Below are 16,267 nucleotides of genomic sequence, written 5' to 3' on the forward strand. Positions count from 1 at the left end.
TACTTACCCTATATAGGAAGGGGTAAATTTCATGTCATCAAATTATATTCTCACCGAAAGAATAGGCTTATTGAATCAACTACAAAAGTAATTCTTACCCATGCATATAAAGGACAAGTCCTGGCAGACAAGTATTTATAACTAATTCAAAATTAATATCAAAGTGCATATGTTAATCAATCATTTTGTATTATAATTTGAAATGTATACCATATGTTGAAGTGTTCTCAGTTTCATCCTACAACTAATGTATTTGGTTTTTTTTTTTTTTTTTCCCTCTTAAGAAACTTGAAGAAGTCATAGAAAAGAGGGAGATGAGATATCTCAACAGGACAAAAGGGTTACAAAAAAAAAAAAAAAAAAAAAAGATGCCCTCTTGNTTAAAAAAAAAAAAAAAAAAAAAAGGATGCCCTCTTGATCATGATATATGATGACTACTACACTGTCATAATTACAAAAACGAAAAATTGAAATTACTCAAACCTCCAACCAATCTTAAACAGCTTCATCAATCAATATTTGGAGGTGGGAATGGTCTATGACGAAACAGTTTGGCTAGTGACCGCCGTTCACAGTCCTTCACAAAGTTCAACCAAAACAGGTAAAAAAAAAAGACGGTAAATTCATCCATTTCTTTAATAAAAACACAGTAAATTTATCAGTGAAAGTGAATTACCTTGAACATGTTTAAGTTGAATGGTACGTCTTGGTTTGTTCTCCAGAGTTTCAAATAAGTATACGCAAAGCTCAATTGATCACGTGACGTAAATCGATCAACTTCATTGAACCAAAGACACGAAAATAAATTCGACATTGGTGTATGCGCTCGGACGATGAAGGAACCTTCCGGAACATCTGTGCATTGTAATAAATACAAACAATATTAAAAATAGTAAATGAAGAACTCCACAGTAAAATAATGCATTGTAACACTCACAACTCGGAAGAGGGGTGTTGGGATTAAGAGGGTCAAACTTAACAAGCCCATCGGACTGATAAAAGGCAAACTGTTCATCAATGGCAGTGTGATTGTACTTGTTCAGACGCTTGTTTTGTTGAACTTCCTCCCAAACACAATGCCGATCATAGTGGTTTGAAATGGCATACTCCGACTTCTTTCGCCATAGAAAATATTCAATAATTAGCATTGGATCTATTTGAAGACGCATTTTGCTGTCCAGCCATATTGAATACCTTTGAAACAAGTATTTATGACTTAGAAATATAAATCATTCATCATTCATATAACACTAGTAGAAGACGTGAGAATGAATTACCTTGCTGAAGGAAATAGCCGATGTGACAAAAATTTCGGCACCTTTCCAGTTCGGCGCATATCTTTGTATGGTAAATTTCGGACGACAACTATCTTCCACATTCCAATGTATCCCTTATCATCTGGAGTATTTCCCTCAGCTGATAGTTTTGATAGTGTTTGCTCATCCACAAACATGACAAAACAAACATTCTTCTTCGAATATTCACTGATCTGTCGCAAATGGCAAGGGAAAACACAATCCTATTATAATCTCTGTTTAACAACTAATTAAGATGGAAAAATGAAAACTTTGTGCTACTATTTACAGTTCATATGTAATTTACGAACTTTTTGCTGAAAAAATGAAGAGAGACTAATGCTCAAAAGATACAAACTCGAAAAACAAAAAGTAAATAAACAAGTGAACTTTTTGCTGAAAAAATGAAGAGAGACTAATGCTCAAAAGATACAAACTCGAAAAACAAAAAGTAAATAAACAAGTTAACTAGGCGATATATTTGGCAAAAGGTTTAGAAAGAAAACACCATGAAGAAATTCTTAAGCTATCAATCTTGCAGACTAGTCCATGGAGACGAGGAAGAGTGAGGCTTCGAAGCCAATGAAATCCCAAAAGGATAAACTAATGAAGAAAATCCTTCAAACTGGAGGAGGAAACCCACAAATCTTTGAATAAAGAGAGAGCTTGTGGAACACTTCAGTGAATATGTGAAAATAATCTCCATTCACATAGCAAAGGGGGAAAACCGAACCAGAAGAAGAGTCGACATTCAAAGAAGGAAGAATCAGATGACCAAAAAACATTCTTGGCTGACCAAAGGCACGAGCATTCTCCCAACTAATTATGTAAGGATACGAAAGGCAGTGAGGAAAAAGAAAACACAAATATAAAGGACATATAAGAGCATCATAAATTAAACATATATCATGCGATGAAAAATCATTGTCCAAATCCCAACACCATGTATCCTCTATTTCAGTGCTAGTAAGGGACCATGGATGATGGGAAAGCGAGGCCCATTCCTCAACCTCTGATCAAGCTACGAGCATGAGTAGGTAGGCGGCTAGTAGAGGGGCAGCTGGGCTGCCTTTTCAATCAATCTCCGGTATTTAATTCTCCTTAAGGTTCCTTCTCATGAAAAGGTTCAACGTATGCGAAAGAGTTCCAAAAATCAGAGATGGAAGCATCCTCTTCTTTTTCTTTTTTTTTTTCAACAAGAAACAAATTTTTTCATTGAAGAGATGAATAAAGAAACGATATCCCTCAAAACATTCAAGCACCTCACCAAGAGATATTGAGAGAGGTGATATAAAAGATCAACCAAAACTCCTTCCATAACAGTCTTGCCATTTACAACCGTGGAAGAAATATGGTTGTAAACAAGATGCTTCAGCTTATCAATAGATTTCCACGGTTCTTTAGAAGAAGCTAACGATATGGAACCTGGCTTTTGGTTGAAGCGAGAAGATTCATATTTGGTAGCAATAACTTTCCTCCAAAGCGCATCCTTTTCTTGGTTAAACCGCCAATCCATTTAGCCAATAGGGTGATAGTTTCTGGTGAATGTCACAATACCCAATCCTCCTTCCTCAGTGGGGGCTTGTACACATGCCCATGTGAGAAGATGGCAGCCCTTTTTTCTTTACTTCCTCCCCACTCCCTAAATAATTTTTCAACACCTTTTATCACCTTGGTAGGGGCTAAGAAAAAGGATAAATAGTAAATGGAGAGGTCTGCCAAAGTTGCTGAATAAGCATACGTCTACCCCCTTAACATATGAGAAGATCTCCACGAGCGCAGCCTTAAACTTTCTCAATAATGGGAGCCCAAAAAGTGTAGGATCGAGGATTGCCAATATGGGAAGTCCACAGTATGTAATCACCAGCTTCATAGCTTACAACAATGAATTTGAAAGGATGGTAGTTTGCTGTATATCAATCCCGATGCCCAACAATTCTATTTTTTGTGACAATTAATATTAAGCCCAGAAGCCTCAAATGCGTGGATGGTATTGAAAAAGGTTGCCAAGGAGGATATCATTGTAGGTGGAGAAAAGGATCGTGTCATGTGCAAATTGCTAGTAATAGATAGAGTGAGGCTCTTTACCCACATTGATGCCTTTGTTCAAACCCTTTCGTCTCGAAAGCATGAACATTTTACTAGGGCAATCGGTCACAAGACAAAGATAGATTTCCATGAGGCTGGCATTAATAATGGCATTCCTAAAAAAATTGTTGAACACTCTTCTGATGTCCTTAACAATGTTCCAAAATGATTTTAAGAAATTCAGCAGTGAAACCGTCTGTCAGGGGTCTTGTTTGTGCCCAAGTCAATTACAACTTTGTAGATCTCTTCCACGGAAAGGACTTCCAGAAAATCCCTTTGTACCAAAGATGTAGGGCTCCAGCCCAGAATCTTTGGTAAGAATGTCTTACCCACCTTTTTTTGTGTAGAGCTTTTGGTAGAATTCAACAAAATCAGCTTCAATCTCATTATCCGATCGGCATTCTTTTAGGAAAATAATAGCTCCATCTTTGGAGAGAACTTCGACAATGGCATTCTTTATCTAATTGGCAGCCACTATTCTACGAATGAAGATTGTGTTTTCGTTCACCTCGACCAGCAACTTGGCTTTACAATGTTGCCACCACATGATTCTTTTTTTACCAAGTGAGAGAGCAAACTCAGTCTTGATGGCTAATCTTCTCCGATAACCAGAATCATCACGGATCTTCATCTTCCTTAGAATTGATGGCGACAAGTTCTCTATACAATTTCCTTTTCTAATTTGTGTGCTGGCAAAAGGTTGAGTGATTCCAAACTTTTGGTGCAAGTTCAAATGTTTTGAACTTCTGAATGAGACCATGACCCGGGCATCCACGAATGGGGTTGTTTTGCCACCAAGATTCTATCAAAGGTGATGGCTTACCAAGCATTAAGAAATTTGAAAGGTGTGGGGCTCCAAGTATCCTTACCCACAGATAGAAAAATGGGATAGTGATCCGGTGTGATTCATTCATGTCTACATGCTGTGACACACGAAAATTTGTTAATGTAGCTTTTGGAGACCAAAAATAGATCTAAAAGGGTTGATGATGCACCACCTCTGGAACTAGACCAAGTATACCTTTTATTCATAAAGGGGATGTCCACTAATTCAGCATTTTCATTGAATCGATTGAATTTCTTCGTAACATGAGTAGGGGCTTTGTAAGACGATCTTGCCAAAGGAGAGACCTTTCAGATGAAGAATTGGAGCCATAAACTCCTGTTATCCAAAAATTCAAGTCTCTAGCCAATGGAAGGTTAATATAAAGCTATGCATGAAGGAAAATACTTTTCTAACCTCATTCAGTGGGAAGAATCAGATTTATACGAAGAGAAGCCAATTAAATAAGCAAAAAAAATAGTTGAGTAATCGCTTTAGTAGAACACGACCTAGGGGTCAGGATGAATGTAACATACTTGGAAACCTATCCACAACCACCGGAATTAGCTCGAACTCTCCCACTTTGGGGAGATGTGTAATGAAATCAAGTGATACACTCTCCCACGATCATGAGGGGGTCGAAAGAGGTTCCAACAACCCTGCAATCTTCGCTCGTTCGACCTTGTCCTATTGGCATATAAGGCAGGTCTTCGTGATGCAATTCACTTCATCTCGAAGGTTAGGCCAATAGTACCCCCGCTTAAGGAGGGCATAGGTTCGTTGTCATCCATTGTGGCCTACCCATGGAGTGTCATGGCATTCCTTTAGCAAAAGTCTTCTTAGATTCCCCCCGATCGAGGAACGTACAAATGGTTACCCATAGTTAGAAGTAACCCATCTTCGACCCAAAATTGGTGGGTCTTTCCTTCGCTGGCCAATTGCATAATGGCCTGGGCAGCTGGGTCTCTCATTTAAGTGTTCTTTGATGCTCTCTCGCATCAATCCACACAACTTACAAGCATGCAGGTGGGACAACATGCATAGGGTCGCATGTTCACTTTTTCAACTGACGGCGTCCACAACCTGGTTTGCTTTACCTTGTTTGTGCTCGCATTGGAAATCAAACTCCGCCACACATTCTTGCCAATGTGTCTGCTCAGAAGACAGCTTGGGTTGGTCTAAGAAATGGCATATTGAGTTGTCCGTTTTGACCACGAACTTGACCCCTAAGAGATATTGCCTCCAAGCTCGTAAGCAATGAACCACCGCTAGCATTTCTTTTTGAGAGGCGGTGTACCTCCTCTCTGCCTCGTTTAGTTTTTGGCTTTCACAGCATGGGGTGTCAATCTTGTAGCAAGACACCCCAAGGGCAAAATCTGATTCATCTGTTTCGACTTCGAAGGGCTTCATCACATCAGTGATTACCACCGGCCCTTCTATCAGCATGCTTCAGATCATAAGTTTCTTGACATTTTGGAGTCCAACTTCACTCGTTCTCTTTCTTCAATAGTTCAGTCAAGAAGCCAACACACTTCGAGAATCCTTCAACGAATCGCCGGTAGTAATTGACCAATCCAAGGAAGGAGCACATTGGGTCTTCTAATCTCTGATGGCCTTGACCTTTTCCTCTTCCATGCCTATTTGGCCCGCCTCAATTATGTGCCCTAAGAAATTGATGAGTTGTTGGGCGACCGAGCACTTCTCCCTTTTCAGATATAGTTGGTTTTCCTGCAATTTTTTGAAGACCAACCATAGGTGGGTTTGATACTCTCCCATAGTTGAGCTATAAACCACTATATCATCCAAGTAGACCACTACAAACTTGTCAAGGTATTCATGGAATACTTGGTTAATCAAGGTGCAAAATGTGGAAGGAGCATTTGTGAGACCAAAAGGCATGACAAGGAATTCAAAAGCCCCCATATCATGTAACACATGTTGGTTTAGGCTCATCTCCTTTGGCTATCCAGATCTAATAATATCCCGACCTTAGGTCGAGTTTGGAGAAGTAGTTGGCACCATGAAGTCGGTTGAATAAGTATGTGATAATAGGTAGGGGTACTACTTGTTGCGAATGGTAATCTTATTCCGGGCTCAATAATCTAAGCATAGATGGAGACTCTCGTCCTTCTGAAAGAACATCGGGGCTCCATAGGGCACTTATGAAGGTCTGATGAACTCGATGTTGAGTAATTCCTCCCGTTGTTTTCAAAGCTCCGAGTGGAGCCTCTCGATATGCATTTGTGGCCGGGGGTTTTGCCCCTCACAACTACTTGATCTCATGATTTATACCCCTACGTGGAGGTAAAGTCTTAGGGATACTCTCAGGTATCACTCCACGGTACTCTTCAAGTACTTGTATTTCTACAAGGACTAGTTTCATCGAACCCTCAACTTCAACCACAGAGATGGCCATGAAGGTGGGTTCGTGGTGAGCAAGACCTCGCTTTATTTGGATTGTTGATATTATTTTCACTCCATCAAAACTACTTGATGCTCACTTGGATGACAATGGGGCTGGACCCAATTACGACTAAGCATTTTGCCAAGTGTTCCAGTGAGAATTCCAAAATCGTCCATTTTGACGATCACAAAGTCAGTATGACCACTCCATGTCCCCAGTTTGATGATGGCCCTCTTGGCCACTCCTAAAATGGACAAGGCCACCGAATTGACAACTTTCATCTTCCTGAATCTCGATATCAGCTAATATTCAGTCGCTTAGCTTCAGCTTCAATCATAAAGTTGTGAGTGGCTCTAGAGTCGACCAAAGTGTTTTTGGTCGCTCTGTGGTTCACCCATGCCTTCACACACATAAGCCCTTTTTCGACTGGCGCTTTTGACTCCCCTGCCTTTTTCTGGCGTGCCGATAAGATTTTTAGGGCCCCCATACAGGGGTTGTTGTCGTTCTCAAATGATATTGTCCTTACTTCGGTTGGCTCGAATTGGGTTCAGCTCTTGTCCCTCAATGTCCCTTGGAATGCTTGAAATGTTGCTTTGTTGGGGCACTCGTATGCCCTGCAAGGCCCCCTATATATGAAATAGGTCGAAGGAGGCAGATTGTATTAGTTCTGATAGGGTCCTTTCCACGAGTTCCCATGTTTGTCTCCATCTCTCGTCCTTGTTCTCTCTCCTCCCCCATTCTTAAGGGAATTGGTTCAGTTGTTCTTGGTGCTTCCACTCGAGGAAAATTGATTCGGCCTTACATCTTGAGACAGTTCAGTGCTCAAGTCGAACAATTGTTCCTCTGCAACATAGGCGGAAGAAAGGTCATGGATTCGTTGTTCATATAGCCTAGACTTTGCCCATGGCTTCAGTCCCTCCATAAAGTAAAAGATTTTGTCCTTTTCCGGCATGTCACAAATAACCAACATCAACGCTGAAAATTGCTTCACGTACTCTCGAATAACCAATATTCCCTGTGTGTTTCAACTCTCTCAACTTCCTCCGGGCGAGGATCTCAACATTTTTCCAGAAGAATTGGGAATGAAGTTCTTGTTTCAATCTTTCCCACATGTCCACGGTGCATCGATCCTCCTGGATATCCAAATATCTCGACCTCTACCACAACTCTGCATCTTCGACTAGGTGCATTGTTGCTAACGTGACTTTGGCTTCCTCTGTCACAGTGTTTGTAGCTCGAAAGTATTGTTTGAGGTCAAAGATAAAATTTTCTAGCAGTTTGGTATCCCGAACCATATAGAAGGGTTTGGATTCTAGCACCTTAATCTTATTGAATTGAACTGACCCTCTTGTATGGGCTTGGGTTCCCCACCGCTTTCATGGTGAGGTTCAGTCTGGCGCTTAGGCCCGGCAATTTTGGTCCTAACCACATCAAGTGTTGTCTTGACATCTTCTGAAAGTTCTATGACCATCTGGACGATGGCTTTTTGGGCGTTGTCTATGTCGTCGACCCACTTCTCAATTTGGGCAATAGATCTAGTCAAGCTGTTTACACCCTAGGCTAGTAAGCAAGAAATTCAGCATAACGACTTAAATAACATATAACTTCGAGTAGGAAGAATTGACGACTAGTTGCATCCCATATAGTACATTTTGAGACATTTTTAGTCTACCCGATGTAGAAATGAATTTACCAAAATGTCTCCTAGAAAATACCAAGGGAAAGCTATACATCATGAAAATGATAAAGCATTACAACATGAAAGGTCTGGCATGCAATAGGCATGCGGCCACGAACAACACGCCTTGGACAAGTATGACCGTGACATTTGGCATGTCGAGCTTCAAAATTATACAACCAAGATTGGTTCGATGTAAAGCCTTCAATATATAAGCAACTTGTTGGGAAGGCACATATCTTAGTGCAATAGTGTTTGTCTCAATTTTCTTACTGATTAAGTGATGATTTATCTCGACATGCTTCATTCAATCATGATGTATTAGATTCTTTGCAAGTTTATTGATTATCACACAGTACTTCCATGATGACTTTTGTCTTGACCTTGAGTTTAGTGAGAAGGTGCTTTAACCAAATTCTGTCACAAATCCCATGAGCTAGTGATCGAAACTATGTTCAGCACTACTTCGAGTAACAACTAGTTGTTCTTTACTACGCTAGGTGATTAAGTTTTATCATATATGAACAATACCCTGATGTTGACCTACGGTCAATAGGAGAGCTAGCCTAATCCGCATCTTTGTAAACTTCCAAAGATTGATTGGTAATTATCCTAAGCACAAGTCCCTTTCCTGGATCATGTTGAGGTATCTCAATATTCTATACACAACTTCCACTCCCATATGTTCTTTTGAAGCTTTGTTCAAAAATTGACTTACCACACGAACAACAAAAACTAATATCTAGTCAAGCACGAGTCAAGTATATTAGCTTTCCAACTAATCGTTGTTACTTGACTCGATTGACTACTTCATCTTTAGGGTTAGCCCCTAATTTTTTATTTTCATCCGTAGGTGTATTCCCTGGTGTACAACAACTCGTGTTAGTCTTTCTAAAGGGATCTTAAGAGTATTTTCATTGAGTGACATAAACCCCTTTGTTGGATCTTGCTAATTCCATTCCTCTGAATTTATCTTAGATGCCCAAGTCTAATTTCAAATTCCCTTGAGAGAAGTTGCCTAAAACAACGTCTTCTAAAACATTTCCAGGCACGCACTTCTCTCATGCGTCAGCCCATGACTGGCAGTAAATTCTTTTGGCAGTGTGGCCCACCACACGCAGTGGTGATTTTCTGGCCAACTTTTGGATTCCTGCTAATTAGGGCTAGGCGATGTCAACAAGATACTCTGGCAACAAACATTGGCAGTAGTGGCAATGACGGATTCTGATGACAACGGTGATACACAAAACACAAGGTAAAAAAACGAAACCACAAACACTAAAGGTTCACAAATCCCTAATTACTCAAAAAACTTCAATTGTCCTACGAAAGATCTAGTCATTAATATCACGTTACTATGAGACCAAAATATGGGAGCTCATCACATTTTATCTAATAGAGCTAAATACATATAGATTTACCTCGAAGTTCTAAACTAATAATAGTAAAATTATAATAAACAACAAGAGATTAACGAGCTCATAATCCACATATATACTATAACATATTTGAACCACTATTGGTGAAGATAATGACGAGGGAAGGTGAATCTCGGTTGGGACGAAAACATACCCATTTTCCTTGACTTTTAAGTCAAGCCAACGGGTCATAGTGAGGCCACAGGCTATTCAAAGGAGAAGGCATGGCAGAGGTGGTGGGTGTGGGATGGAAATGTGAAGGGGGAGAGAGAGATTCATAGTTTTTCTCCACCCTGAGTTTTAGATGACCCTAAATCAATAGTGTAAAATTACAATAAAGAAAAGAGACTAATAAATTCCTATTTATATCAATAAACATGCTGAACATATTGGGATCGACTACAATTTAAGGCCTCCCCAAAGGTTCCAACATCTGGCTATACTTTTTAATCAAGACTAATAACTAAAACTTTATACACGATGACTCTCAAGTCCATTCATTTCCATTGCTTTCACATGTTGCTAGTCTTCAATCAAGAAAGCAACAAGTTTAGCCACGGTGCATTTTAATATCTGAACTGAACTAATATTACTGTTGTCCCTCGTGTAAAAGCCCTATACTAGACTAGCAAGCTCCTAGGACTAACCTAGATGCATTACAATAATGATGGTAACCCAACAAGTCAAAGTTTCCAACAGTATTTATTCTGAAGGGCTTTCAAGCTGAGAATCAATTTTTATTTAATAACAAGGGATCTTATGCAGAGTTTGCATCATGAAGATTATATATGACAGTTATCAGGCATTCTGTTAGAGTGGAAAAGCATACCATGAAGACTATAATAACTAAACCATTGTTACGGCAAAAATAAAAAATAGAAAAAGTAAAAAGAAAGATACAGCAAATCCACACGTATCAGTATAAAGTGATATTGGCATCGTATCCTAAAAACCAAGCACATCAATTAAATGGAAAAGGCCAGTAGAAGGTCCACTGGATATCTACTATCACTTTGTTTTTCTGAAAAAAGATCATCAAGTCTTATAACCATCTCAGGAATAGGTTTTAGCAAAGGAAAACAAACTTACCTGTTTGCTAGTAGGCCTCCTCAGAAAATCAGAGCTCCCAAAAATGCACGAGGAAACTGCAACTTTGCATATTTTCATGTATGCATTGTCCTTTTCGTCTAAATCAAATCCAGTACTTGGGTATCCTGGTGGTCCCTTAACAAAACCACAATGAAGTTTTTGATTTGTTGCATAGAAGGACTTCTCCCTTTCCTCGAGGGTTTGATGTCCTCCAAATCTAGGCTTATATAAATCAGTTTCAGATTGTCTTTCCTCAGTTTCCACGAACTCTAGAGAGAACTGAGCAACATTCATGAAGCCCTCAGGTTCCACAAGATAAGTAACTGACTCCGCAAATTCGACATCACAAGGTAAATCTGAAAGATAATTGCTATGATAAAATATAAATGAACTAAACATAGATAATATATTAAAGATCTAAGGTTAAGATATCATTTTGGTCCTTAATAGCCTTTCCTTTATAAATTTTGAAAACATATCAATATTGTGTATTTTGTGAATGGAAATTATTATTATTATTATTATTATTATTATTATTATTATTATTATTATATCAAGTTCGACAAAAGTAACTTCAAATAGATAACAAGGACTAATTTTAAGATTTATTGAAATCACAAGGACTAAATGAAATGAATCCCAAAGTACAGAGACTTAATAGTGTTTTAACTAAGATCTAATAAGATAAAGGGGATGCTAAACTTGTATGTGAACATGGTCATAACGTGACATCCATCGATGGTGATCTTATTCTATAGTTATAGAGATCAGAGATTTTATGAGATAATGATGAACACTTATTCACTAACGTATATTCATATTTTCAACTTAGAGAAGAAAAGACAAGGAACATGAACTTGAATGAGAAAACTGTAGTAAAGGTAGATGCAACAATACTTGTCTACTATTTATATTTATTTTTGAAAAAGAACCTAACTTTCATTGTGAAAAGATGAAAAAATACATGGGCATGCAAAACCCAAGCCCACAAAAGAGAATCCCACTAAAGGAATTCAAATCTAGCAAAATTAGACTTAAGAAATAATTACAAAATAATTGTGTCACCAATGCCCAAAGCGAAACATAGAATCTCACAAAAGACCACACAACACTAAGATCTCTCTCAGCTCCTCTAACGATCGTATTATTTCTCTCACCCACAACATAGCACAAACTCCAGCCAATCATAAGAACTTCCCATTCTCCCTAAACAACAAATGGAAAAGGAACTCCTCGATCATCTCCCTAAGGTCTCTATGTCTAGCAAATTAAAAGTTAAAACCCTTGAAAAAAGAGATCCCAAACAATTCAAGCAAAGTTGCAGCTCCAAAAAGTATGATCAAGACCCTCCTCAGCCTTCCGAGAAGCAACAATATGACCCGACCAAAGAAGACAACTTCCTCATTAGTTGATCTAAGGAATTAAATCTTTCGTGAATGACCAGCTAGATGAAGAATTGAACTCTCTTTGAAACTTTCACCATCCACAGGGTAGAAAAACTGCCTCAACAACAAAGAAGGGGGGCCTGACCCATGCGCAGATAGTGCGATGTATAGATGGACCTTGGAAAAGAGAAAAATGTAAGGCTAGGTACACGATGAAACCCTAAGTGAACCCGAGGGGGTGAGTTTACACTTAGACTAGGTGCGTTTAGGGTATGAGACTTGATGAGCCCGAGGGGGCTAGAACTTAACCACGACTCCATTGACTTGGCGACTCTAGGAGTAAGAGGAGCACATAGCTTGAGAATCCCGATTAATCGGAGAAGATGTGATGTGAGCCTACAAGTAGATTGCTTACGAAATATTTTTATACTCATCCCTGCTACATTTTATTTTTCAGATGGATGGCTGGGGAGGGAGCATGCAGGGTTGTGCAACTGTGGAGGGAAACGTATTTGATCCTAAAGTTTTATCCTCTTGGTCTTCTTAGAAAGACAAGGAGACCAAGAGGATAAAACTTATCAACATTTATGGCTACTAGAAGAGATCGAAGGCTTTGATAGAACTAATGTTGATAAGTTCTGACTACTCCTTATCTTTCTAAGGAGACCAAGAGATGTGAACAATCCCTTCTAGTAGCTGCACACCCCTCCTAGACGTGACCCCTTCATGAGGTGATTCACCCTACAAAAGATCTCTCCCTCTCATTGGACGACTTTGATACTGAATCTCAAGTTAGCAGAAGCAGTATGGAATCTCTTGTGCAATCAATAGTCAAATGTTTCTACAAGTGCAAAATTTTCTTAAAAGTACGTCTTACTGCCTCTTTCTTCCATTATTTGCCTCCTGGACAATTTGATCTAACCTCTCTTACAGAAGTTTGAGGAGATTTAGTTCTACTTTACCTTCAATAAGGAAGCACACGAGAATATGCAAGGATAGGAGCAAAGAATACTTACGTTGCTTACGGTGATGCTTGTTAGTTGGCGGTTTCTGGTCTCTGGATGTCAAATGCTCTCCTTGTACTTCTGTCACTGATATGCTATTACCAATTTTACCTATAAAAAGTGACTAGATTCAATTATAAAATAGGCTAAAAGAATAAATACACATCATAGTTTAAATCTGTTAAGAAGAAGCATGATTTTTTTCCTTCAAAAGTAAACACACTTTTCACTAATGTATTGAAAAGCCACATATAAAATCAAATTCCCTAGCTAGAGCTTACAGAATTCTGAAGTGTAAGGCAGTTAAAGTGCAAATGCAAAGTTCAAAAAGAAAAGCCAAGGGCTATTTTTGTTAAGTGCACAATTAAAAATATAAATAAAACTTTAATATAAGAAAAAAATTTATTGTGATTTTTTAGTTTTTCGTTGAAGGCTCCCATGTAGATCAGTATGGTATTGAAGTCTTAAAGGGTTTTTATATTGTGTGAGACCAGGGTTTGTACTTTGGAGTTCAGGTCACCATTTTAGAATGAAAACTAGTTGACACAACCCATAACAGAAAGAGCAGCACAGTTTGCTGTTTCTACAATTTCTAGCTTCCAAATTCATCCCAGACAGTCTGCCTCCAATCTCACACATTGGTACAAGAGGGCATGTGAGAAGCCAAAGTATTTGTTCACTAACATCTCCTCATCCTCTTTTAAGTGTTTAGTTTGGTCAAAATCTATCAAGAAGAGGAATCCATTTTGAAAGAGGTATAGGGTTTCTAGTTTATAATTCTATCCATATCTGTTTTGTGTGGTTTGAGCCTCTACTTGACCCTAGTTTTGTGCTTTCATATCAAATTTCTCGTGTTCTATATACCATTTTGATATTAAGACTAAGAATAAACCAGTAATGATGTCTCGAAACATAAGTTATAACTGAGTAAGACAGTTAAACAACTCTACTTACTTAACATTGACATGATTTAAGAAACTAAAGGTAGCCCTCTAACTGATTTGCCATTGCAGCCCCAAGAGAAAGAGACAGAGCTAATTTCAACTACATTCTAAAACTGAAGAATCGTGCTAATTTCTTAAGGGAATGAAAGTTTACCATGAAAGTTCACTTTTAAGCCAAAGACCGCCAAATATAGCAAGAAGGAAGTTGTGAGCGTCAAAAACAAACATGAAAATTTTATTCTGGTAGTTCGACCAAGCCTCCTTCCTCGACGAACAGCCCTACTTCCATGCACCGTTTTGCGAAAGGATTTAAAAAATCCAGAAACAGTGTCTCTTCTTTCTGGTAGCTGCTCGTTGTTGTTCCCAAACAGACGCATCATGACATTGCCTCCAAATCTCCGATCATATCTGGTTTGCGGGAGGGGGAAGGATCTGTAACAGCCAAAAACAAATAAACAAATAAACAAATAAACAAATAAAAAAAATTAAAATAATAATAATAATAAATAAATAAATAAACCAACAAAAAAACAACATTTTCTCACTCCTCTCCACTGACCTCTCATCCCTTCCCATAATTATCTCTCTTCAACTCATCCAACAGAAAGTAAGAGCAAAAAGAAATAGAAAAACAATAATAATCAGATTTAATTGAGAAAAAAAAATGAAAATGGTTACCTGAGATTCACCGAACATTTACATGAAGATAGATCTGATCAATAAGATATATAATAAATCTTCATTTTCTTTTATCCTATTTTTTTTAGAAATCACAGCCAATTATAGTTAGATCTTCATTCAATTATTACAATGTGTTAGCTTTAAGTTAGAAACTAAATGTAAATCATTTATATGAATTTTAGCAAATCGATTAGTAATATTAGATTAAATTTATATCAGTAGCCAAATAAATAGATTAAAAATAAAATAGCCCAGAAAATTTGTGAACAGTAAACATTGAGATAAGGAAAGATTTGGAAACACAGATAACTAGAAATTTGGAATACATGAGAATAGAATTAAGAGGCTAACCGATTAAATAATTAAAAACCACAAACTAAATATAGAGTAAATAGAAAGAGGAGTAAAACCTAGAAGTATCTTTTTTTTTTTATACAATAATAACTATGGAAAATAAAATTTTTAATAAAAATATAATCATAAACCTATAACATTTAAAGACTTTTAATAATGGACCTACGTAAATTAGAGAAATAATTTTGTAGATTTTAAACTTGAAACTGATGTCATGGGCTCACAAAGGTTGACTCGGATTTCAAAGGACGAAATCAAACTTTCATTAGAGACGTGACAACGACTTAAGCTAGTCAAGCTAGCCAGGTAAGTGACCTTACTATCGACATGGTTATATTTGATGTTGACACGTGCCTGTGGTTCTGCACGTGTCATATATATTGATATGTGTGAATTATCTGTGAACTTATATTATGTTTATGTTATGTTATAATATGTGAATTGTATGATAATAATTGTGGTACGATGTGTTCAAGAATATATTTGAGATAGGATACAAGAATGATGCACAAAACGCAATGTAACGATAGGAGTAAGATACGTTCATGAAACGTTAAGGTTAGGTTATAAACTGGAGTGCTATGGATAGGAGAGATTGATGAAAGAATATGGTTAGGATATGGGTAGAAAGGGATAGGTTTGTGATAAATTGATAGAACGATAGCATTAGGATACTTTCCTGTGATTATATGATTAAGGTACGTTCACGTAACGATATGACTGTGATAGGTATAAGAACGTTAAGACTATGATAAGTTAGGGAATGATATGACCACGAAGTGTTTAAGATACTCAATGTTTATGATACGATATATTGTGATGTGATGTGTCATGTTTAGATTGTTTTTGTGTGACCATTGAGGTAATTGTTGTATGAATTGTACGTTATGATATCACGACAAATGAAATGAAATGTAACTCCGTTTGGATTATGTATGATACGTAAACTGAAAATGAGAAATGTCATGTTAAGCATGAAAGATGATAGTGGGGTTATATTCATTAATGATAAAAGTAGAAATATTGGGGACCTCATGCATTATGTGTGCTCATACATTTGGGAGATACCCTTATTTCATCACGAGGGTACGGACGCGTACATCC

The 16,267-nt window shown here is 37.8% G+C and overlaps 1 protein-coding gene across 1 annotated transcript; it reads right to left on the minus strand.

Moving 5' to 3' along the window:
• Positions 1–257: 257 nt before the first annotated feature.
• LOC111471866 lies at positions 258–14,572 on the minus strand. Its single transcript, XM_023117540.1, has 7 exons — positions 14,283–14,572; positions 13,197–13,295; positions 10,796–11,151; positions 1,278–1,489; positions 938–1,194; positions 677–855; positions 258–577 (listed from the first exon to the last, which is right to left on the minus strand). The coding sequence occupies exons 1-7, from the start codon at positions 14,506–14,508 to the stop codon at positions 509–511; spliced, it is 1,398 nt and encodes a 465-aa protein (XP_022973308.1). The 5' UTR covers positions 14,509–14,572; the 3' UTR covers positions 258–508.
• Positions 14,573–16,267: the final 1,695 nt, after the last annotated feature.

Source organism: Cucurbita maxima, unplaced genomic scaffold (assembly GCF_002738345.1).
Source record: "Cucurbita maxima cultivar Rimu unplaced genomic scaffold, Cmax_1.0 Cma_Scf00059, whole genome shotgun sequence".
Classification (NCBI taxonomy): Eukaryota; Viridiplantae; Streptophyta; class Magnoliopsida; order Cucurbitales; family Cucurbitaceae; genus Cucurbita; species Cucurbita maxima.

What these genes read in the sequence shown, in the direction of transcription:
- LOC111471866 (XM_023117540.1), bottom strand. Translation starts at nt 14,508, where the DNA reads ATGATGCGTCTGTTTGGGAACAACAACGAGCAGCTACCAGAAAGAAGA. An exon ending in GGAGGCCTACTAGCAAACAG is followed by an intron (nt 1,490 to 10,795) that starts GTAAGTTTGTTT and finishes CATTTGCGACAG; the next exon opens with ATCAGTGAATATTCGAAGAA. An exon ending in CAACACCCCTCTTCCGAGTT is followed by an intron (nt 856 to 937) that starts GTGAGTGTTACA and finishes TACAATGCACAG; the next exon opens with ATGTTCCGGAAGGTTCCTTC.